At 43.0% G+C, this 24763-nt stretch overlaps 1 protein-coding gene across 2 annotated transcripts in view; it reads left to right on the plus strand.

The window, feature by feature from the left end:
* PRPF19 (pre-mRNA processing factor 19) overlaps positions 1–24763 on the plus strand; it is a 294523-nt gene that overhangs the window by 30194 nt on the left and 239566 nt on the right. For both annotated transcript variants that reach the window (XM_089689866.1, XM_089689867.1), the window contains one exon: positions 12630–12706. In XM_089689866.1, the coding sequence (XP_089545992.1) occupies positions 12630–12706 (77 nt within the window). The remainder of the gene's footprint in view (positions 1–12629; positions 12707–24763) is intronic.

Here is a 24763-nt window from a genome sequence, read left to right on the forward strand (position 1 = left end):
CTCCGCCCGAATCACACACCTACTGAGCGACATATCAGACTGGATGTCGCTCCACTTCCTTAAACTGAACCTCTCCAAAACCGAGTTTCTTGTCTTCCCCCCCCCCCCAGCCCGGACACCACCCCCCATTGACTTCTCCGTCACATCCAACAATGCCACCATCAAACCCGCCCCGCAGGCCAGAGTACTTGGTGTCATTCTGGACTCCAACCTATCCTTCCAGCCCCAAGTCCAATCTTTAACAAACTCGTGCAGACTCCACCTCTGCAACATCTCCAAAATACGCACGTTCCTAACCCCAGAAACCACTAAACAGCTCATCCACTCCCTCATCATATCACGACTCGACTACTGCAACTCCCTCCTCACTGGCCTGCCTCGCCGCTGGCTATCCTCGCTTCAGTCGATCCCGAATACGGCTGCCAGACTCATTCACCTTTCCAACCGCTCCATCTCCGCCCCCCCCCCCCCTCTGCCAATCCCTCCACTGGCTTCCGATTGCGCATCGGATCAAATTCAAAATACTAACACTGGCGTACAAAGCTGTCCACCATACTGCCCGTACTACATCACTGACCTAATATCCAAGTACCGCCCAGCACGCACACTCCGCTCCTCAAAAGACCTCCTTCTCTCTAGTTCCCTGGTCTCCTCCTCCCATGCCCGCCTCCAGGACTTCTCCAGGGTGTCACCCATCCTCTGGAACTCCCTGCCCCAACCCATCAGATTATCACCTACTCTCCTCTCCTTTAGGCGCACCCTGAAAACTTATCTCTTCAGGGAAGCCTACCCCACCCCCTGCTAACCTGCCGACCTCCTCCACTCTTCCTACCACTCCATCCCCCACAGCTATCTCCTCCTGTACCACTATCCCCTCCCTCCTAGATTGTAAGCTCGAAAGAGCAGGGCCCTCTATCCCCTCATGTTTTGCATTGTATTGGTATTGTTCTGTCACATGTTCTGTCCCCCTTTGCTGAGCGAACCATTGGCGCTTTATGAATACTGTATAATAATAATAAAGCACCTGCCGGAACTGTGACAGCAGGCAGCGGATCCTATCTCAGCACCCGCTATCACAATCCAAATACAGTGCGGCCATGCAGGGCTCCGCCCACATGGCTACCTCATTCATTCACGGTTTCCTGTGTCTGAATGGATCTTCCATTGCAGCAGATGGCTTGTAATGCTTAATGAACTGTGAGGGTGCTGGTGAGTGCTCTTCTGGTTCATTGATTTTTCTGGACTTCAGTAACTGCTTACCTATATGGGAGGTATGGGCAGACCGCTGTACTGACAGTCTGCAAGAGCCTGATATTGCACCTGCGATCTGCTAATCGTGGGCACAATACTTTATGGGCTCCTAAAGAAAAAAAGTAATACATGCACTTTTTTTTTTTTTTTCTTTTTCCTGCACAAAATCTATCCTATCTATACACTAGTGCACTTAATTAAAGGTGGTATATTGTCTGAGTGCAGAACACCACTCAACTGATGGTTCCTCTATTAATGTCCTACTGTAAGCTTTATTGAACAACATAAAATGGTTTTCTCAAACTGAACATGATGATATTGAAAATTCTTTTGCATGAATAAAGTTCCTGGCAGGATAGTCCACATAACTAGATTTGTAGCTTTCCCTACTTTGTGCATATCTTGCTGGAAACATCCAGGAAACTGCACTGTACAGCAGATTTATGGATGAGAAATAGATGTAATTAGACTGCTTATGTATTTATATCAAAGTACTTTTTTTTAGTTGTGCAGGATACAATCTTTAGTCTTAGCCATGGGTTATAAGCAGGTGACTGGAGACTGGCAAATGAAGCTTTAAGGACATCCCCTATATAACCCTGCTAACATTTAGCTTCAGTTTTGTGTAAGTGTCCTTAGGTGATGGACCTTTTATAAAGACCCCTGGCTGCACCATAGCCACAACAGCGTCCTTCTGTATTTTAACTCCTTCGGCTGAGCCTTGGGACTGTACACAGAAACTTCCTGGAGAACACATGGGACTTGCCTGTAATGTCGCGTAGGGCACAGGATGCTGTGTGGATATTCAGCTTGACACATCAGGTTGATGTAGACGCAGGGTGTAGTACAGGCCCAGAGGAGCACTGTATCTAATTCCCCTTTTTGGGAGTATGCTGTTTGTGGCGTTTTCTTCCTTTTATCCTGCCCAGAATGAAAGACATCTGTTGTGGCAAGTGCAGGATTTTTCTTCACTGACACTCATGTATACCCTTGGCTGTGGAGGAGTGCAAGCTGTGACACTAACCCTTTCAGTGCCAGAGCTGTCTTTGTGTTTTCTGCACATCATTTTAGCTTTGAAGATTGCATAAAATCCACAAACATTCTATATTTTCCCAAATCGTTTTCCAGGATAGCCCATGAGATATATTCATCTCCTCCAACAGAAGCAGGAAACACATCACCAAGTACACAAGGATGTCCGTCTGATGAACTGGTCAGTTTTTGTTTCCCCCGGTCGGAAGAGATGAATCACCTGGAACTAGGGTGAGAGAGAGGAGACTATGGTTTTTCTGGCTAGACCTTTCTTCCACCCTCAACTTTTACCTTCCTGGCTCCTCTGGGAGCAGCTGGTAGGGTTCTCTGCTAAACTGCCCTTCAAGACCACGCCTCCGTATGGAAGGAGGTTTGCTTGGTTCCCTTTCTCCTTGTTTGTCTAGTGAAGGCTGTGTCTGGGAGTGGCATACCCCCTTGACAGGGATCAGCACAGGCAGCGTGGGTTCCCAGTCTGGGTGCGTGCAATGTAGGGTACTTTTTAGCAGAGGCTCATGCGGTAGCTGCATTAGGTTTGTGACTTGTCTGTGTTCCTGTTTGACCGGATGATGCACGGGCATTAATCCTAGTAGGGTTAGTCATTTCTAGGCGCTGGAGGCTCTGGTTCTAAGCCTCGTTTTTGGCAAAGGGGAAGGGCTGGCTGGTTTCCTTTTTTTAATAGCGTTTCCTTCAAGAACAGGCTGTCAGGATGCTATAGGTACAAGAGCTAAAGCTGCATGTTGGATTCTTCAATGCAGACTGCAGTTCAGGTGGATACAGGTGTCCTTGGTACCAGCAGGACATAGGTATGCTGGAGGTTGCTGTTCCTACTTTTATTTGTTTGTCGCTAGGTTGTCATCTAGCTTGCATCCTGTCACCTGGGGTTTGGGCTTATTGTGGCAGGGCTCTGTTTGAGCTCTTCCTATCTAGGGCTTCTTAGAGGGAGATTAAGGGTCCTGACTGAATTCCTCTCTCGGCTGATTGACTCTAGGTAATGGCATTTGATAAAGGAGGAGGAATCTGCTAGTGCTTGAAGCAACCTCCACCTTCCTTAAGTGTTTTTGGTAGATATCCATTCCCTGCCCAACCTGACCAGTGCCAAATCCCCTATTCCTGTGCTGTCAGCTGTAGGAGTTCTTCAGAGGGTGGTTCTGTTGGGGGATTTACTGGCCCCACTATTCCTTCCCAGCTGGATTCATCTATTTCCAGTAAAAAGGAAAATTCCTCTACCTGAAAGGGAGAGAATAATTATGGGAGGTGAGTATACTTCCAATTCTCCAGCAGTAGGGGGAATGCAGTATATTAAATCTTCAGGGGTTAAATGCCCTTAGAAGGTATGGTAGGCACTTGACATTCAAGGGAATGTCGTGTGTGTGTGTGTGTGTGTTTTATTTTGTTTCTTTCATACAAGCATGTATTAGAGCCTAAGAGAGGAGGCTCACGGATCACATTAATCCTAATTAGTTGTTAACTGGGTATGGCTGTCTCACAGGCATTGTGGCTTGCCTTTCAACACACAGGACAATTTCCAGGCTGTTGTCACAACTTATTTGAAAAAGCAATATTATGGCGCCTAAATTAGTGAATATTTTAAACAATAATGCCTGTTGCCTGCTCTAAGCCAGCAAAAGTAAACCGCTGCCCATAAAAAGTGAATTGCACTTGAACAAATTAATATTATTATTATACAGGATTTATATAGCGCCAACAGTTTGCTCAGCGCTTAGAATAGGCACTGCAATGATTAAATAACAAAAATGAAAAAATAAAGTGAAATACCAATATCATCAAACAAATAGTCCTGAACAAAATATGATGAATAGTGAACATAATATATTATGGTGACAATCCCATAAAGGTGTAGTCCCGTAGACCAGAAATATGCTCGTTCACCACGTGCAGACAATAAGTGAGTTTCTTACTCGCCAGAAAAAATTGACCTTGGTTAAGGTGGTCAAATATCGCTTTGTTATCATAAGTATTGACGACCAACAACAGGCTCTCCTGGATCAGACCTCCCGGTCTCCTAATTAGGGATATGTGCCCAGGGGGTCAAAGATGACTGTCCCCAGTTGGGTGATCACAAGAGTCTGGGTGCACAAATGGTGGATGGATACACAATCCCAGGCTATCCTCAAGATAAAGGTAATGCTCCAAGCAGCTCAAATAAACCAAACTCCAACAAGACATGCTGAGAGGTTAATTGGCTCCTGTCTAAATTGGCCTAGTATGTGTATGTATGAATAACAGGGACCTAAGATTGTATGTCCCTTGATGGTTAGGGACTGATGTGAATATTGTGTGTGTGTGTGAGTGTAAATTGATGGTGCTATACATGTACCTGAAATAAATAAATTAAATTGCTCCAAGTGTAGTATTTATTGAAAATAGCATAACAAAATAAATAAGTATCCACTCACATGTAATGGTGCCCATATACTGGCACCAGTCTATGCAGCCTGTGTTTGTATGTATATCAATAATGATAGCCGGCGGCCATTCCAAACCTCGCTTTTGACAGGCTGGATGTGATGTCACAGAAACCTGGAAGTGACGGGATCATGCTTCTATGTACATTTTGCCTAGCTACGTCCTCAGGAAGTAACGTGCCGCCATGGGCAAATTGATGCTATGTGTATAGCGGCTGCATAAACTGCTGCAGTGTACAAGAAACGGGGACATTTTAGGGCAAAGTGATACTAAACACATACTATTTAATTTACTGAAATTTACTATATGGATGATGGCACTGCAATTATTATAATAATGAAAAAAATCGAAGTACATTTTTCCTAATCGATGTCACCTGATCCATTTCTTTCCAAACCTGTGTGCATGGAAACTGGCAGGAGGAACTTCTAGTCCTCTGCTGCCGGTCACATGTTTAAAAACACACCCCCCCAGCTTTTAGCATACGCAGTAAAAATAAATAAAATCAAACTGTTTTAAATCCTCATAAAAATGTATATGTGAAATCAAATCTTTATTATTTTTTTGGCAATAATATGGTGTCTGTGGATTTATTCCAGTCACAGGCCGTGTCACACCCTTCCAGCTGGTGTCTGAATTACGAAGGTAAAGCCTCCATCAGTCAAGGTGTAACACCCATCCTGTTCAGCTAGTCAGTGAGTAAGGAGGAGGAGGGAGTGGGCTGCCATTTACCACTGTGTATACGCTCACATGTGTGACTCCATATTCACATGGGCTGCTCAGATGTGATCGAAATGCTCAGTATAGAAACTCACTGAAAACTGAGCATGTGTAGTAGCTGCCAACACTGCTCTGCAAAAACTCCAATTGCATCGGGGACATAGAATGAGGAGATAGAGAACAGCTGGCTCAAAAAAAGTTTTTGCAGAAAACAAACCCCATAGTGACTGAGTATGAACAGCATATAATAAAGCATTTATCGATTAGTTTTTATGTGGGTTTAGTGTAACTTTTTTTTAATGCTTTTAAATTGGTCTGACGTCACATATTTTTACATTATTAGCAGATGGTGCCTCTCTAAATGATGGTTCATCAGAGGAAGACTCAGGCATGGGTGACATTTGTAGTGCAGCAGCAGCCTGTGGATCTCTTTTGGCAGTGTTCTTGTGTAGGTTTTCTTGCTTGTGAGCCAGAGAAGAGACCATTTTATATACCTGCTGTGGGGACCCTGTGTGTGCAAAGAGCTCCAGCCATGCTGCTGTGTCCTTCACCTTGTCTTTTGGCGTATCCTGTTAAAGAGGAACAGTACTGTTGTGGGCTGCAGCATTGTCTTCTTCCTTCTTCCTGGTCATCTGGGCCCTTGTATGAGCCTTTGATCATAGGATGGTGGAGGGGTGGCTGGGGACTGTTAAAGACCTTGGTGGGGTGAAATACCAGCTCAGGATGCTATATCGGAGGTATGGGAAGGATGTGAAGTGGGGAGCTTGGACAGCCGCGTTGCTCACATCAGCACTCAGCCACGTCACATTTTTTTCCCAATCCTTGACAGTTCAGGTAACATGGACAAGAGAGAAAAACAAACTCCCCGTTGACGTCTTGGAGCTCAGAGCAGTCAGGTTGTCACTCCAGCACTTGTCTCTCCTAAGGAGTCACCCAGTTTGTATGCAGTCCAGACAATTCCACCCAACCATCAAGGGGGCAAAAGGAGCCTGGGTGACCTAAAACGTTCTTCCTTTTTTCAAGGTGGTTTTCAGCATTCTTTCTTACGGAAGTTCTGCCATCCTTGTTCTATGCTCCCGAGCAAGCAAAGGAAATCTCTCTGCATTTCCTGGATGTAGGAGCCTTGGTGTCCAGCCTGTGTCCCCGGGGCTGCTTTTGGCAATTTTTGTACTGCCTTTAGGGCCCTTGCAGACCTTAATCTGTGTTTTCCCTGTTTATAGTAGGGATTTCTAGCAACCTCATATGTGTTTTTAATATGACTGTCTCCTGAAGCATGTTTCCAGTCAATCAGTCATCATATCTATAGTAATATCCTGGGATTTGAGGAACCAAGGCTCAAAAAAACTTTGCAGTCGTATGTCGTAACAAAAAATATTTGCTTAACCGGGGAAACTATTTATTTAGCACTAAAAGTGGGGGTGAATCTACCAATGCATAAGTGACCATTGAGCTAATATTTCAACTTTGTTAATATTTAAAAATGTCATATCCCATTAAGTGCTGTATAGTTACTGTAAATGCCGAATTTTGTGAGATGCAGGATATGTAGGAGAAGACCAATGACCCACCATATCGTCAAGGGTCATATAACTGGTCAGTATCTCTCCACACTTTTGCATCAGCACAAGCAGGGATAATGGAGGACAGTACAGTCCTCTGTTCACTATTAACAGGCTTTGGCTCTATTGTCTAAGGCACTGTGAACACTAAAAAGCTTTGTCTGACTCCCTGAAGCCCTACAGTCCCAGCTATTGCCCAGAAATGCAGTATTTGCTTTGGTGTTCTTAGACCAGATTCAGAGTCGACTTACCTGGTAAAAAAAAAAAAATCTATTACTGTCTCTCACGCAGCCATATAGCCATGTGAATAAAAATGTGTATCAAAAGTAAAATGTAGTATGGCCATAACCAAAAGAAAACCTAACATGTTTGGCTGTAAAGAGATCTTCGTCAGAGGTGCATAGAAATGTGCACATTCAGATGTGTCACCACATGGCAAAAAACCATGGTGGCTCTGTTGGTTTTCCACCCTTATTTATAAACAAAATGGCCACTAATCCCTCCCCCCTGCATACACGTGATAACATTGTGTGTGCAGCAGATAGGGGGCCATAGGTGTCGTCCAATGCTCAAAAAGAAGACCTAGCCAGTAGACAAGATGGGAGAAAATACAGGAACCATCATAGTCAACACAAATACAGTGTATAATAGATATCAACTGTTAGGTTGCCACGTGGTCTTGTGTTCATACTTTCTCAAAGGTTTTATCAAATGAATGACCAAACTTCTACACATGCAGTTTTTAGTCACATAGTTCTTGGCAGCAGTACTCTCAATTTGGGTCTTTGACACTTTTTTTTTTTGTTTGTTTTTTGGATCTTTTAGCACAGTTCCATTTGCCTAGTTTTGCCCACCCTTTGTATCCATCTTTTGACCATGTCCCATGGTCTTTGAATGAGTTGATTGTGTCCTGTACAGTACGATTAAAATAGAGCCATTTTGACTTCAAGTTTAACATCTTCGAGTACAGGACACAGGCCACCCTTTCTAACTCTGTTAACTCTGCATTGCTTTCTATGAAACTAAGGATTCACAAAGTGGGGTAGGATTATGTCCCCATAATCCCCAGTGGGACATGTCCTCAAAAACTTGCCAGTGTCTTATCACCTGAATGTACTAGTTTATAACCCATGATTTATGAATGCGCCTGAGTCCTTGCTCCCAAGATTGTGGAATTTACAAATAAGTGCAAATTCCTTGTTTACATTTTTGCCCATTCTCAATTTTTTTTGCCCAACCTTATTATATTTGTTGGTATTTTGAGATTCCTAAACTGCTTAATTGAGGTTGTGCTACAGCACCTCAGGTCTGAACGATGGGTGGGATAAAATGCCTTTGGCTGAACTTCCCACTAAGATTAGTATCTTGGTGAGGGGCAAGGAGTGGGGAGGGGAGTTATCCGTGAGACTGCATATATGCATTCTCCTGTTTGTGCTGGAAGTGTGCTGCTCAGCACGCTCCCAGCACAGACAGCAGGGCACAGAGACCAGGCTGAGATCCCCGGGTCCCGTACTGATGTTTGGGAACCAGGAGACCTAGTACTTTATAGCTGTGGTAGCTTCTTATTGGCTATCACAGTGATCAGTCACTGTATAGCGCGCCCCTGTCTGTTTTCTCCTGTTGAATGGAGATGATTTTTTTTTTCCCTTGCTAGAGGAGGCAGCAGCAGCTAGGGTAGGCAGCAGGTAAACATGTTGTCCATGAAGTTGATTGACAGAAAAATTGCCCAGTGCAGTTTTGTGTATGGGGTTACGTAGCCACAGACCAGTCAGGGTGCTCATGGTGACTGTTTCCATAGCCATAAGCACCTACAATGGGCACATGAGCATCAGAAATGGGCCAACAGGCAGTGGAAGAAGGTGACCTGGTCTTTTGAATTACATTTTATTTTAGATAATATGGATGGCTGCATGTGCATTGCTTATCTGGGGAAAGGATGGCACCAGGATGCCCTCCTGGCAAGCCAGCGGAGGCAGTGTGATGCTTTGGGTAATCTGCTGGGAAACCTTGGTCCTACTATTCATGTCATTGCATTGCTGGTGACTACAGTAAAGTACACCCCTTCATGGAAATGGTATTCCCTGATGGCAGTAGCTTTTCAGCCGAAGTTGCCCTACTACACCGCAGACATGATTCAGGAATGGTTTGTGGAAACAACGATTTTGTGGTGGTAACTTGACATCCTAATTCTCCAGATCTCAATCCATCGAGCATCTGTGGGATGTGCCAGAAAAACAAGTCAGATCCATGTAGACTCCACCTCTCAACTTAAAGTACTTCAAGGGTCTGCTCCTGACGGCTTGATACCAGATATGTTGTATATATGTGTTTTGCATATATAGATTTATATTAGGTGTGTGTATAGATGTAAAGAGCCATAGCAAATCTCTATTGCTGTTTTTTTTGGTCAGAAATACATGGTGACAGCTGGGCAGGGGGAATACCACAAGGAAAAAACAGCAGCACACCGATCTTCCCAGTCAAGAGTTGTGCAGGAGGGCTGGTGAGCACAAATCTGACCACCTGGAGTACTGGCAGGCTGTGCTCTCAAGTAAAGATATTAAACGGACACTCTGTTCTCCTACTCAACAACCTTTTGTTGCTTATTTCCCAGCAGCTGGATAATTCTGTCCCCTGGATAAGTAAAAAAGATTTGTATACACATCCAGCGCTTCCTGTCCCCCGTGCAACAAACCATTATCGCCTATTTATACAAATGTACAATACATTACTTGTGACACAATAGTAACTTCTGGGGAATTTGTGTGAAGTGTTCTTGCCTTCACCAGTAGTCTACAACTGGAGTGGGCAGAGTAACTGGGTGGAGTGGCTTGTCACTCTGCTGCCTGCTCACACACCTGGGTTCCTATGGCAACTCACTCTACAGGAAGGGCAGAGACGAGCGGTTAAAAACAAACTGCTCCAACGTGCTCACTTCACTGGCGGTTGCCATCTTCAAACGGTTGTAGTTTAAAAACTATAAATCCTACAGCAAAGCGCTTTATATTGTGAGAATCACAAGATACAGACCTACGTTTTGATGCATAGTATGTGTCTGAAATATTAAAAATGAAGTCACAGTTTAGAAATCGCCCTTCAAATTTGAGGTGGCTAGAGTGGAGTTTCAATGAATGTCAATGGGCGGCGTGAGTTGCAAACAAATGGTAATATTGTGAAAACTATCAGGATTGTGGCTTAGCTGTGGACATTTTTAGTGGCAGCAGGGATAGCTGAACGTTTTGATATACGATTTGTGTAGGTGGGCTTGAAAATGAGGGAGTGATGGCAGTTTAGAAATAATGTCCTGATTTTTCTGCTCACACTCTAGCTTTTATCAGCTCCCACTCTAGTTTTGAACATTCCGCCATTCATTCCTATGGGACGAATTTCACCACAAAAACGCTGATATTTTGTGAACCATTCAGCAAAACGTTCCACAAAGTAATAGCACACCAATCGGGAACAATCCGCACGTTTCGGTATATTACTGTCTATGTAGTGTAAAACTGTGGGAGGAGTTAGGGTGGTAAATTTGGCTATAATAATATATATGTGAGATAACAGTAAGTGGTCTTGCCATGCAAGAACACTTAATTATACACCAGATCACTACGGATCAAGGATTTTTTGTTCACACCATTGCAGCTTGTCATGCGATTTGACAGTTTTTCAAATCGCATGACAAGTCGCACCCTATTAACAATAGAGCTGTGCAACTCTGACTTATGACATTTGAAGTTGCACTGATTTTCCTATATTTTATTTTGTGATTTCAGGTGTGACTTGCATAGACATCTGTGACATCAAGTGAAGTCACAGGATTTCAAAGTAGGATCTAGTGTGAACCCGGGCTAAGAAAGGAATCACAAATGATATTGTAGTATATACTAAATTTTGCACAGTGGAAAGCAAGCACTGACCGTGTACATAAAAGAATGTCCTCTTAAGTAGAACTCAAAGAAGCAAACCGACCACTCTGGGATAGATGTGCGCTCATGACCTGGCATGGTCCGTTTGTAATGGGAAAGCAAGGGGGCTGGCAGGTATTTTGCACAAAGGGAGAAATGCAAACCAAACAGGATAATTTTTGAGACAAGTACAGGGTAACAGGCACACACATGGGAAATATGATTTGCTGGGGTAACACACTTGATTTCCCACTGGGAATGAGCAGACTAACATTAAATACGACTACAAAATTTTGTTTATTACAGAATTCGTTATTTTGGGGCTCTTTAGGCCCAGGTGCACATACATGCGTTCTAAAACTGCTCCGTTTTTTATTCTGTCCTGCACATCGCATTTGGTTGTGCTTGAACAGCAATCAGTTAATAATATGATTTTACATCAGGCAACTCAAGGCAGACTGCAATTCATGCAAAAACACATTAGAGACAGTCCGTTGCCATTGAGCTCTGTATTCCACAAAATTACATCGCACTCCCACAAAATCACACAGGACCCTTTTGTAAAAATACAGCTGCACATCAACTACACATTTCTGAAAACGCTCCATAGAAACATACTTCCTGCCAACTGTCATACTATTCCTGCTGATTAGAATACATTCAAAATCACTTGTGAACCAGGGCTGAGTGCTCAGGAACTCTTTTAAGGTGTCTGCATTTTATTTTTTTTGGCATAGGTGTCCGTTTATGAACCAGCGGTAATAGATCGCTGCTCAGTTCTCCGGCATTCTCGGAGAACACAGTTCTCCTGTGAATGCAGTTTATGAAGCAGTTCTCCGAACGAAGGGAGAACGATCTCCAAACGCTGGAGAACGGTCTACAAACTCTGTAAAACGGCTGATTTTACTATAATCTCACAAGATTACAGTAAAAGATCAGTTTACTAAGCAGAGGTAAATTATCTCTGCTTAGTTTTCGGTCCCTCCGATTCTCCAGCTCTGGGCTGGAGAATCTGGAGGGAGAACACAGATCTCCAGAGAAGGGCTGAACATATTCTCCTGGGTGTTATAAACTGTGAATGACCAGAGAATAGCTGTGATCCTCTGAATCTCAGCTATTCTGTGTGTCATAAACGGACACCTTATTTAGATAGTGATCAGAATTCCCAGACTTCAAGTACATCTGAAGGCATTTGTAACAGTGTGTGTAAACAGGTCATAAATACAGATATTATGTGATACGATTGCCTCAAAACGTTATTATATTTTCCTATCTTGCGTTAGCCCAGTGCTCTTTTAATCTGCAGGCAGTGCTGTCAGTCAAGAAAGTAGAGGCCAGGGCTAGGTGTGGTCGGCTGCTAATTAACCACCTATGAGCATGTAACACAGTGACACTGCTCATTGTCACAACCCTGACAACCTCTTCTTATCTCCCTGTTGTGCAGACAGGCCCGGCCTACCATAAATGACAATGCTGCTGTAAATTTTGGGGGCAGTGCGACAATGCTGTCATCTGCGTTAAGTGGAGCTCACTGGCAGGATTAACGGTTAATTGTGAATCTTTTCAGGGCTATTAAGGGAAAATTTCAAATGTACTTAAAATTAAGTGCTGCACCACTTAATAGGGAATTCTGGTTCTGCTTTCAGCATTACATGGAGATATTTTTCTAACAGTAAACAGTTTTAGGTATTTAAATTGATTTTTATTTGCTCTCTTTGTTGCCATCTTATAGTTGCTCACCCAGTTCGTCCAAAACCACCTTCTGCAACAAGTATTCCAGCAATACTGAAGTCTTTGCAAGATGAATGGGTAAGCATAAGTTTAGACTACTTTTGCATTTATGCATATGATTCTTAAATGTTCTAGTTATTATTGAAAAGCACTTTTAGTAGCTCCCCACTGCCACTAGTTGCTAGCCATTTAATTACTAGTTGTAGCATATGATCATTAAACAAATGGCTCCCTATGCAGAAAGTTATACAGTAGCATGTTGCAACGCTTAGTCCTGTGTAATCACACAATGCTCTGTCCGTGTGTGATTGCTGAAAGATGTTGTTTGTGTAGCTTTTTTCATAGGAAGTCATTTGTTCCATTTCTTTAGAAGTCATTTGTGTAGTATGTTGTTTTTCTTCTTTTTTTTTTTCTTTTCTATGAAAAGCCTAACTAGGCGTGTCATGCATATCAGGTGTGTTAATTGTTTGAACCAGTTAGAACAGTGATTCTCAACAGGGATTCTTTCTGAGGTTGTTAGGTGTTCCTTGAGCAATGGTGGATTGAACTCCCATGTGCACTGACCACCAATGCAAGGGGGCAGTTTTTCAATAAACAGCAAGGTAAGGGGCCATTTCTACACTGACCATGGTTTTTACTCTCTACCTTGGGGGGAGTCTTAGCCTGTTGCTAGTGTTTCTCAACCAGGTTTCCATAGAATTCTAGGCTTCCTCAGGTTTTCTAGGGATTCTACAACAGCAGCGTGTAGCGCTCGAATAAAAATACATCTAAAATCTTAATCATGTCTAAATGACGTAGTTCAAGCATCAATAAATATCACTGGTACTCCTGAAAATCACAGAGTGAGTGATAAAGTGACATAGTGCAGATATATATATTAAAATAAGTGTAGTGCATCACTAATCAGTGACTCGCCATGTGCACAGTGCCATGTATAAGTCCAAATGTTAAAGTGCCTAGGAGTCTTCCGAATCCAAATGACTGGTCCTAATATTGGTGATGAGGAAAAAGTGTAAAGACTGCACACTCACCAGATACGCAATCACACTGCACATTTAGAGATATCTATCCCAGAACCAGGGTGTCCCCTTTAAGGTCTGGTCAGGTCTGGTGTCCCTCCTTTTTTCTCAAAAAAAAAAAAATAAATTTTAATAGGTTTTAACAAATTACAAACACATAGAAATAATGAAACAGTTATGGTACCCATGTGATATCAATTCTAGCGGGGTATAGTATTGTGGCAAATAAACAGAACACAACCCTAGAGCGGTGATAGCCGTTAGGAAAGGGCATTATTACGATACTAAGGTATACTAGTCGTGATGATGAACAGTTAGGAAAAGTAGTATGAGGAGGTGTGAAGGAAGAGGTTTGTGCTTAGAGAAAATAGCATCCAGTAGGGATTATGCAATCCGACTATGAGCTGACCTTGGTGTAATTTGCCAGTATCTGATGTTAAGTAATGTAGATGTACATAGACGTCCACAGTATACCGCCCATACTGTGTCCAAAACACAGTACAGGAGAGAACAACTGAGGAATCGGGTGGCGGGAATAAATGACAGTGGGAAAAGGGGTAGGAGAAGAAAAAAGAGAAAAGAAATGAGTAGGAAAGAGGGGGGGAAAGTTTGTGAATAATCAAAGAAGTCGGTGTGAATGTGAAATATAGAAATAAGACAGTATGGCCTCAAATCAGTAAACACACAGGAATAGAGAAGATTATATTTGAAGGTGTAGAGATAGTATAGAGAAATAGGAGACCAAAAGACCGAGATATGGAAAAAGCAACGAGATACAGGTCAGTGATCCGTATGTAGAAAGTGGCAAAGAGAAATTGGAGAGTAATGATTATGAAATAAATAATTATAGATTGTATATGTATTAAATATATATTAGTACAGGTTCCACCATGGGTGATGTGATGTGAAGGAAGTGTCATCCTCCATCCGGCTAATGAGGGTCTATTGTGTAAGAATAGTGTCGAGTTTGTAAAGGATCATAGATCGAGAAAATAATTATGGAGTCGAAGTATAGGAGAATAAAAACTAGAGACAATCGAGCAATTAGATAAATAACCAATGCACACGGCTGATTAACAGATAGTTATAGCGAGTCCGTATCTGGGTAAAGAAAGCCTGCTCCTGTATGGATAGGGAGCCTGTAATATATGAGTTCCATTTTCTAAAGTAATGGGATTCCTTTGATGTAGTCGGAGAGGTGATTAGGTGAAGCCTGTCCAGGCGTAAGAGAGAGTTGAGTTCTTGTTTGACCCCCGTCATGGTTGGGGGGGAGTTGGATACCCATTTTGACGGAGAATGAGACGTCTTGCAATTAAGAGACAGGTTGATATCCAGGATTTGTTGTCTCTGAAGGATGATGTTTGTGAAGAGACCAATGATTGGCTGTTCCATAAATCCGAAGAGCAACGGCAGCGGGTGGATGGGTAGTCGGAAAGCTGTGATGACGGATATGAAATGAACCACTTGCTGCCAGAATGCCGAAATAGTAGGACAGGTCCAAAATCTGTGTTGTAGGGATGGTTTTTGAATTCCACACAGAGGGCAGGTAGACAGAGCCGGATTGGTTTTGGAGTAGAGGCATGGTATGTAGGCACGATGTAAAATCTTGAGCTGTTGTTCACGCCAGAACTCGTTGCTATTAAAGGCACAAGTGGATTGGAAACCTGACAATAATTGGTCAGCTGTGAGTGCATTATTGAAATCTTTGACCCAGGATTTCACTGTATTGAATGTCTCTAAATGCTTGGTAAAAAGAAGATTCAGCGGACTATATATGGTTGAGATGTTGTATTTGCGAGAGTTCGCTAAGACGTCAATGAATGTCGCTTGAAATCTGGTAGATTTAGTGGGGGCCATGGAGTTGACAAAGTTGCTTACTTGTAGTATGTAGAAGAAATGATGTGCCGGAAGTCCATAGTTTTGTAGAATACTATTAAGAGGTCTCAGGGAAACCGGAGAGATGTCATATAATTGTTGTACCAAAGTTAGTTGTTGAGATTGCCAAGTATATGCATCGTGAGATTGAGGGGGAGGAAAAGAGGGGTTATGGTGAATAGGAAGGAAGCGTGAAAGCCACGGAGAGACCCACAATTTGCGCCGGACTTCCCTCCATGTAATAAGGGTGTCGCGGATGAGTGGGTTATGTTTTAAGTGGGGCGGCAGAGAATTAATATTGGAGTGTAACAGGGCCGAGAAATCATAAGGATATGCTAGTGCAGATTCTAAATGATCGTTAGAATATTTGGAGGATTGGGTGAGCCAGTCTAGGCCTATACGAAGTAGACAAGAAAGATTGAAAGATTGTAAATGCGAATATTCGGGAGACTGGAGCCTCCCTCGCATCTTGGTAGGAACAACTTATCCAATGCTATACGGGGACGTTTGCCTTTCCATAAGAAAGTCGATATTGCCCTGTTCAGCTTCGCCATGTCGTTGTGTTTGAGCAGGAGAGGTATGGTTTGGAGTGGGTAAAGGAGTTTTGGAAAACTGACCATCTTGAAGAGGTGTTATCTGCCCAGGAGGGAAAGTGGTAATTCCTTCCGCATGTCCAGTTCCGCAATAATTTTTGTAATTATTGGCGTATAGTTTAACGTGTATAAGGATGAAGCAAGTTTCCTTTCTTTATACCTAAATAATATGTTTGGGAGCGAGTTTGAATTGCGAATTTTGAGTCCATACCGGAAGGCGGGAGTGGAATAGTGGAAGCACCTCGCTTTTTGAAAAGTTAATGCGGAGTCCGGAGTAAAGGTGGAAGGAAGAGAAAATATGTTGGATATAGGGCAAGTCGAGGGAGGGGCGTGAGGTAAAAATTTTAAATATCATCCACAAACAACGCAAGGCTCAACTCCTCTTGTCCAATATTGATGCCATGTAGATCAGACTTAAACAGTAGGAAGCGCGCTAACGGTTCTAGGGCTAGATTGAAAAGTAGCGGGGACAAAGGGCATCCCTGTCTAGTGCTTTTGTGCAGACGAATAGGGTGAGATATGTGTCCTGCTGCTACAACTCGGGCTGTTGGAGATGAGTACATGGTGTGAATCAAATGCATAAACGGGCCTTCAAATCCAAACTTTCCGAGTGCTAAAAAAAGCCATTCAAAACTAACATTATCAAAAGCCTTTTCGGTGTCTAATGAAATTATTGCCGCGTCTAGGAGTGTGTCGTTCATGGCTTGATTCAAAGCGGATATCACCTTCCGTATATTTGAAGTTGCTGAGCGCCCTTGTACGAATCCCGCTTGGGAAGGGTGTATAAGAGTAGGTAAAATAGTTGCTAGGCGGGAGGCTATGATTTTTGATACAAGTTTTTTGCATCAAGATTCAGCAGGGATATAGGACGATACGAGCCAGGTTCTAACAGGTCTTCTGTCTTTTTTGGCTATCAATTTAATGTAGGCTTGGGATCCTGAGGGAATGTAGTCTCCTCCTGCCTGAATGGTCTAGAACACCGATTGTAGTGTGGGAGAAAGGGATTCAGCCATTAACTTGTAAAATTCGGCTGTATAACCATCAGGGCACGGGGTTTTACCGTTTGCAAGTGATTTAATAGCTAGATACACATCCGATAAAGTAATGGGAGCATTTAAAGCTTGAAGTGAGGTGGGGTTTAACCATGGCAATGTGACTTGGTCCAAGAAGGAGGTAGTTTTAGATATGTCTATGGAGTCCGATCTATAAAGAGTTTGATAGAAGTGTTCTAAAACGTCCCTTTTCAGCATTCCCTGTGCATCTCTCAGGGACGTAAAAAGAGTAGGTGTGAACGGCTTTTTGCACAGCCTTGCCAACAATTTGCCTGGCTTATTGCCGAATTTATGAAATTGCAAGTCATTGTATGATTTGTGTATGGCCTCTTGGGCAGCAGCCCATGTGTCAAATTGATGCTTGGCCTCTGACCATGCAGTCCTATGTTCGTGGGAATTGAGATTTGCTAAATCTTGCTGTGCTTGTCTTAAACGAAGACTTGCTGCTGAATAGTTGCGGAGAAGGTTTTTCTTGTATGTGGAAGTGAACGCTATGATTCTACCACGTAAGACCGCTTTGCCTGTCTTCCAAAAAAGGTTGGGGTTTGTTTGGTGTTCTGCATTTGTTTGACAAAACTCGCTCCATGCATTATTCAGTATTCGAAGCAAGTCCCGATTGTGTGCTAGAAAAGAGGGGAAACGCCAGGTACGTGAGTGGTGATTATTTTGCGCGTGTCGTATGCGGATGGAAATCGGGGAGTGATCGGAGATCGCTATATCATGTATCTCAGAATCTGAGATGTTTTGTAAAAGCGCGCGATTGACAAAGAAATAATCAATTCTGGACAGAGTATGATGTACGGGAGAGAAGAACGTGAATTCCCTCCCCTCTGGGTGTACTAGTCGCCACACATCTGTGAGCTGCAGCGACTCTGTGAAGTTGTGTAATAATGTAGGCACTAATGAGGAGGTGTGGTTAGTTGGGCAATTCGGTATGAAAGGTTTTTGTTTATCTTCCCATATCTGCATACATTGATTGAAGTCGCCTCCTACTAGTACAGGGAGGTGTAAAAAATTGGACAGTTTCGAGGACAAATCCTGAAAAAAAGTTTTGGGTGAGGAGTTTGGTGCGTAATATATTGGCCAATATTAAAGGGGAGGAGTCTAGTATAACGTGCTGCAACGTACCGGCCCTCCTCATCTGTGTCTAACGTGACAATGTCAGGTGTAAGATGTTTATGAAAAAGGATGATCACCCCTGCTTTGCCAGAGGGAGATGGCGACCCCAGTACCTGTCCCACCCATAATTTTTTCATACGCATAAGGTCTGTTTGGGTTAGGTGAGTTTCTTGAAGGAACGCAATATCTGTTTTCATGCGTTTTAAATGTCTAAAAATGGCCATGCGTTTATGGGGCGATCTCAAGCCCTTAACATTCCATGAGATCACCTGAAGCATAAGGAATTAGGTGTAAAGATGATTAGAAAAGTATCAAAATCGTCCTTGACGAGCTGCAGATCCGCGAGATCAGTCTCATGGTCTGCGCCCCCTCGGCTCTGCATGGGAGGAGGGGGCGTTGTGGGGTCTCCGAGTAAGAAGAAAGTAGAGGAAAGAGGGGGAGGGAGAAGGGGATGAGAACATACAATAATCCGACTGACCCAACATGGGACGCTCGAAAAAAACAAAGAACAATAAACTGCATAGTTATCCTGGACTTCACATTATTCCGCATGTGATCTTTCTTTAGCCTGCGTTACCGGAAATGATGGGTTGTAGATCCCGCACCGAGGAGAGTGAAGGAGAGAAGGGATCAGATCACCCCATCATCTATGGCAGCGCAGCAGCCAAAGATATAATAGCTCGTTTAGAATTTGTCTGCATTGTTTTATTATAAGCATGAGAGAGAGCCTATGACTCCAAAGAGGGCAAAATTAAACCGCGTAATTAACCAATAATATTGCATTTAAACTAGGCTTTTTCGATGGGCAAGGAAGATCAGTTTATAGATTTGCCAGTAAAGTGTGACTCGGCCGTCAAGGTGGTCTTTGTTTTGTTGATGCATGATTAATGCGTTGGCATTTCGGCGGGTCCTTTCTGGGACTGCGTTGGTCTCGCGGGCCTAGATCTCGTGGCGGTTGTTGAGGACCAACGGCATCAGGAAAGTTGTTTTGCAAGTAAAGAAGGGCTTCCTCTGGGTGCGCAAATGATTTGGATTCCCCCGCAGGCGAAGTGTAGCGGAGTAGGCAAGGGTAAATTTTACCCCTTTCTGAAATCGTGTAGTACAAATTGACTGGAACGATTTGCGTTTGCGAGAAAGTTCTGGCGAATAATCAGCAAACCGTAAAAGCTTGTCCCCATCTAGTTGCAGGTAGCATGAGTTACGAAACGAGTTAAGAATGGCCATTCGGTCAGCGTAGTTAAGATATTTAGCAATTGTGGACCGTGGCGTACGTCGGTCATTCGAGGGGGCACCCAGTCTATGCGCCCTTTCAACTTGGCAGTGTGTCATAATTCCCAATGCTGCGGGTATACGTTTAAAGCAGATTTCAGACAATTGACCTGAACTGTAAGATTCTGGAAGGCCCACCACCCGTAGATTGTTCCTACGTGAACGGTTTTCTAAGTCATCTAGCTTTTCTAGGATGGCCTGTTGCTCACGTTTTGGCTTGTGTAGATCGTGCCTTGACATTCTCCTAAGTCAGAGAGGCGGTGTTCAACTTCGGTTATGCGTTTGGCATTTTCTCCCAAATCTCTTCTAAGCTGTTCTTTTCCCTGGTTCACTGCTCTGTTCCTGCTTGTGTAATGGTTGGTAGCAACAGAGAAGCAACAGCCTGTGCGATTTGTTCGTATTGGTGTGTGGGACTACTGTGCTCAGCATGTCCTGTCAAGAGTATGGGGCGGCTGTGCATCTCTCCTACCGTATCCTGCCCCTGGATCTGGGTCTGGCCCTCGCTCTGTCTCCATGCTGGCCATCAGGGTAGAGGAACTGTGGCTGCTGCGCTGTGTAGCTGGTTCTTGTTTGGGTAAGCTGCTGTCAGCGGTGGCCATCTTGGCTGCACGGATGGGAGACCTGTCCCTCTGTGTGCAGGGAGCGGGATCCTGGCCGGATGCTGCTGGCCGTAGGTACCGCTCCATAGCTGGTCAGGAGCGGGGGAGGCAGGGGGGGGGCACTCCCGTGCCGTATAGCGCAGTCCTCTGGGGCAGGAGGCTGTATTTATGTGTCCCTCTTTAAGCTGACATCTACTGCCCGTGGGTGGCTCGTCTCCTCTGTGGATGGTAAGAGCTTGTGGAGAGCTCAGAAAAGAGGAGGCTAACAACGTAATAACGTTTAAACAGAGTGTGCTTTATTAGCCAAATAAAAGTACAAGAAACCACTGACCAGTAATGGTGTTCCAAGGTGGCTGCCTGGACCAATATAAATGCCGGCAGCATGGCGTCCTAGTGCTGTAGGCCCTGACGCGTTTCGTGCGATGGCACGTATTCATAGGGGGTCTGCAGACAGCCAGAGGACGCTTTTGCTCTGCTTAAAAATAGAAAAACCGGCGCCAGTGCATTAAACGGCCGCCATTTTGTGATTGTCTGCATGTCGGGCGCCATTTTGGCGTATCCGTCGTGTACGGCGCAGGCGCCATATAACAAAAGAGGTTAGTGTGAAGGGAATGACGCTTGCACATTACGCGGCCTCCATTTTTCAATAGTTTGATTGTCTATTTACCAGCGCCATTTTGGCGTAGTCGGCAACACAGCGCAGGCGCCATGTGTCGGACAGCATAGTAAGTTAGCAGATAAGGTATGAGCCAGGGAGGATCGAATCATAGGAGTGGGACTGAAACAGTATATGGACATACTGATCACTGGAATATGAGCTAAATTGCCATAATAGATCATGAATATCAAAGCATCCATCTCCTATTAATTCCATTGCCATAATAGATCCTAAATCTAAAAGTATACATCTCGCATTCATTAAATAGCCATAATAGATATTAAATCTGGAAGCATGTCAATAGCAGCAGGGATGATTAATCAACCCTGCCATTCTGAGTAAATGTATATAAAACATAAAGTGCATAAAGGTAATCATGGCAATAGAGAAATATGCAGATATATAATATATCTCTCTGGTCAAATTAGCAGTATAAAATTGGTATGAAAAGCATTACTAGTCATTGTCACGGATCGCAAAATCGCCGCCACCAACATGCGACAATCTCACGATTGCGACGTCCAATATGTCACGATCGCGGCGTCAGACCCCAGACCTTCTCACCAAACTCGTGACTGAAGGACTGGCCGATCCAAACCGCGATGTGACATTCGTAACAATACCACACCCAGCCGCACCCTGCACAAAGATTTTCCAGCTAATGGACCACAATCTATGTACTTGCGACTTGAGCGATTGTTACTGGGTCAGGTTAATTACGCAATTAACCCCTTCACACTGCCACCACCTCCTTTTTGTACAGAGAAAAAGAAAACTCACGTTTTCAGTTATAACACTATAATAATTGAAATAATCGTCTGCATAACCTGGTCATTGACACAGGCCGGTTATACAGAGAGTTAAACAGTAGCTTCTCTTTAAAGGCAGGGATTCGTAAATTGCAATTAAGAACTATAGAAACAGTTCAACACTTTCAGAAAGAGAGATTTATTACTAAAAGGGTCAAACAGGTGCAATAAAAATATTTACAGAGAAGATGTAACTAAGATATATGAAATAGCACAGCAAAGAGCAGAGAGAAGTTAAGGGGTTAAGTTACTTGCCAGTAAGCCTTCGATGTAAGCAGATCCAAGTTTTTTAGAGCAGAATGGTGCTTTGATCTCCCGCTGTTACGATGGAAAAATGGGAGATGCCTTCAATTCTCCCTTCCTTAGGCTTGACAGTCTGTTTTAAAGTTTCCTATTAGTGGGTGGTTCTGAAGTAACAAACCAATCCCTTGTGCAGGGAGGGGTTGACAGGCGGGACCCTAAACTGGGGCCAACATCTTTCATAATTCATATTCTGTTTCATAACTTCCCAGCTGCACAAGCTGCAGTCCACCCGCGGGTATTTTATTATGCAGATTATTTTGAGGATTATGTAGATATTAATGAAATTATATGTTGCATGGTTCACGAGTTATATGTTTCGGCTCCCCTGATGGTCTGAGATAAATGAGTGACCCATCGAACTGTTCATCTGCTCATTGGCCATCTGACGAGGGGTCCGGTTTTTATGTAGCTCTCTCATATTCCAAGATATGAGACATAGTGGAAAAACAGAGTTTAACAGAGTTTATCTGATTCTGTCACCTCCACTGGGTTAGGCTCATCAGGTCAGCATTTCTTTCAACTTCTGGGAAGGCTCCTTATCTGTTTTACGAGGTGTGAAATTACACAAGTTCTTTGGACAGTGCAGCACCACGTGGCTCCCTGCTGGGATCTGGCCTGTGACACTTTTAACACACACACATCTGTCACTGTGCCTCTCAGGAAGGGAGGGGGAAGGAGAAGGATGAGGGAGAAATGGATACCCTTAGCAAGATGGAGTCTGAAACCAAAATGGTTGAACCGCGTCCATCTCGGATGTGCGCGTTTGCGACAGTCATTACAATGAAAACAATAAAAACAATGCATCTCATACATGAATATGTAAACATATAGAAAATATAATAAGCTGTAATCATTTTAATAAAATGATACTGATATTGAATAAAATAGATAAGCAAAATAGAATAGAATGGATATTATATATATATATATATATATATATATATATATATATATAAAATAATATATATATATATAAAATAATATATAAAATTCGCAATGACCAAAAAATAAATTATAAAATTCCCAATGACCAAAAATATGTTTATCAGACTAATAGTATGCAAAAGATTCCTAGAAGGTGCATAAAAAGCATAATAGGAGCGTAAAGGCCTGTAAAACTGATGTTACAATAAAGACAAAAATTGAGGTTGTAAAAACACTAAAATCAATAAGAGTGGATGAATAACTAGCTGTTCTCTATAAAACAGTTAATATCCATGTCCACATTAAGACCTTTTGGGTACATGGAACCTATTTCGTAAATCCATCTTGACTCCATTTGGGATACCGCTCTTTTCTTATTTGTACCTCTCTAATGAGCCTGTACTATGTCTATCCCCATAAATCTCAAAGATGAGGGGTCTCTGGTGTGATGTAGATGGTAATGCTTTGAGAGTGTTCTTTAAAACCTCTTTTCACGTTATAAACGTGCTCTTGTAACCGATCACGTAACCTCCTTGTCGTACGGCCTATGTATTGTTTATTACATGGGCACTGTAAGAGATATACTACATATCTACTAGTGCAAGATATAAATCTATCAATTCTGTAATCTTTCCCCGTGGTTGAGGAAGTGAGTTTATCCACCTTCTGCTTCCTTTGATTATTGCACGTACAAATAACACATTGTTGCATGGATAGACACCTCTCATGTTGTTCAAGAAAGACAACTGTGTGGGGGGGATCAGTTATATTTGGGGCTATTTTATTCCTCAAAGGTCCAGCCCTTCTGAATGTGACCTCTGGTGTGGTTGGCAGGATTTTTGACAAAATAGGGTCCGCCATGAGTATCTTCCAATTATTGTTCATTATTTTCGTGACTGCCTTATATTGTATTGAGGAAGTAGTCACAAATGGACAGATTCTTGATTGTTTGGGGTTGCTGGCCAACAATGTATTTCAATCCATATCAGCCACTGTTTGCATTGTCTTTATGAGGGTAGATTCCTCGTAGCCTTTCTCGATAAATCTATCTTTTAAAATGGTGGCTTGCGAAAACTTCATGTCACGATTGGTACAATTCCTTCGAATTCTAAGGAATTGACCTTTCGGTATGTTTGAAAGCCAACAGGGGTGGTGACAACTGCTGACAGGAATATAACTGTTGCGATCTGTTTCCTTAAAATAGGAGGATGTGACTATGGCTCCATCAGAATTATGTAATGTCAAATCCAAAAAATTAACGCTAATAGTACTATATTCATACGTGAGTTTGATGTTGAGGGTATTCTTATTCAGTGTGTCGAAAAAATTGATCAATGCCTGCTCTTCTCCTTTCCAAATGAGCAGGATGTCATCAATGTATCGTCTGTAGAAAAATTAATTCCGGCCAATCCCTTGCGTAAATTAAATCCTCCTCCCACCTGGCCATAAACAGATTGGCCAGGCTGGGAACAAATTTCGCTCCCATCGCAACAACTTTCTTCTGTAGATAAAACTTTCCATCAAACCAAAAGTAATTTCTGGTCATTGCGAAATCTAAAAGAGTTAAAATGAACTTTTTCTGTAAAATAGGCAAATCACTGTAGTTTTCTAGATAAAAAGCTACATTCCATGCATGTGGTCAATACTAGTATATAGGGACTTAACATCAGCCATAACTAGAAATGTATTTGACTCAATAGGAAATTCTCTCAGATCTTGAAGGACCTGTTTAGTGTCCTTAAGGTAAGAGGGGGTTTTGCATACCAGTGGTTGTAAAAAGTCGATATACTCCCCTGCTCTTGAGCATAAAGACCCAATCCCACTAATGATGGGTCTGCCAGGAGGGCTTGTTGAATTTTTATGCATTTTGGGGAGGATGTACATCACAGGTAATCTGGGGGCCGAAGGGCTCAAG

This window comes from Staurois parvus, unplaced genomic scaffold (genome assembly GCF_062004578.1).
Source record: "Staurois parvus isolate SC_StPar_1 unplaced genomic scaffold, SC_StPar_1.0 ptg000502l, whole genome shotgun sequence".
Classification (NCBI taxonomy): Eukaryota; Metazoa; Chordata; class Amphibia; order Anura; family Ranidae; genus Staurois; species Staurois parvus.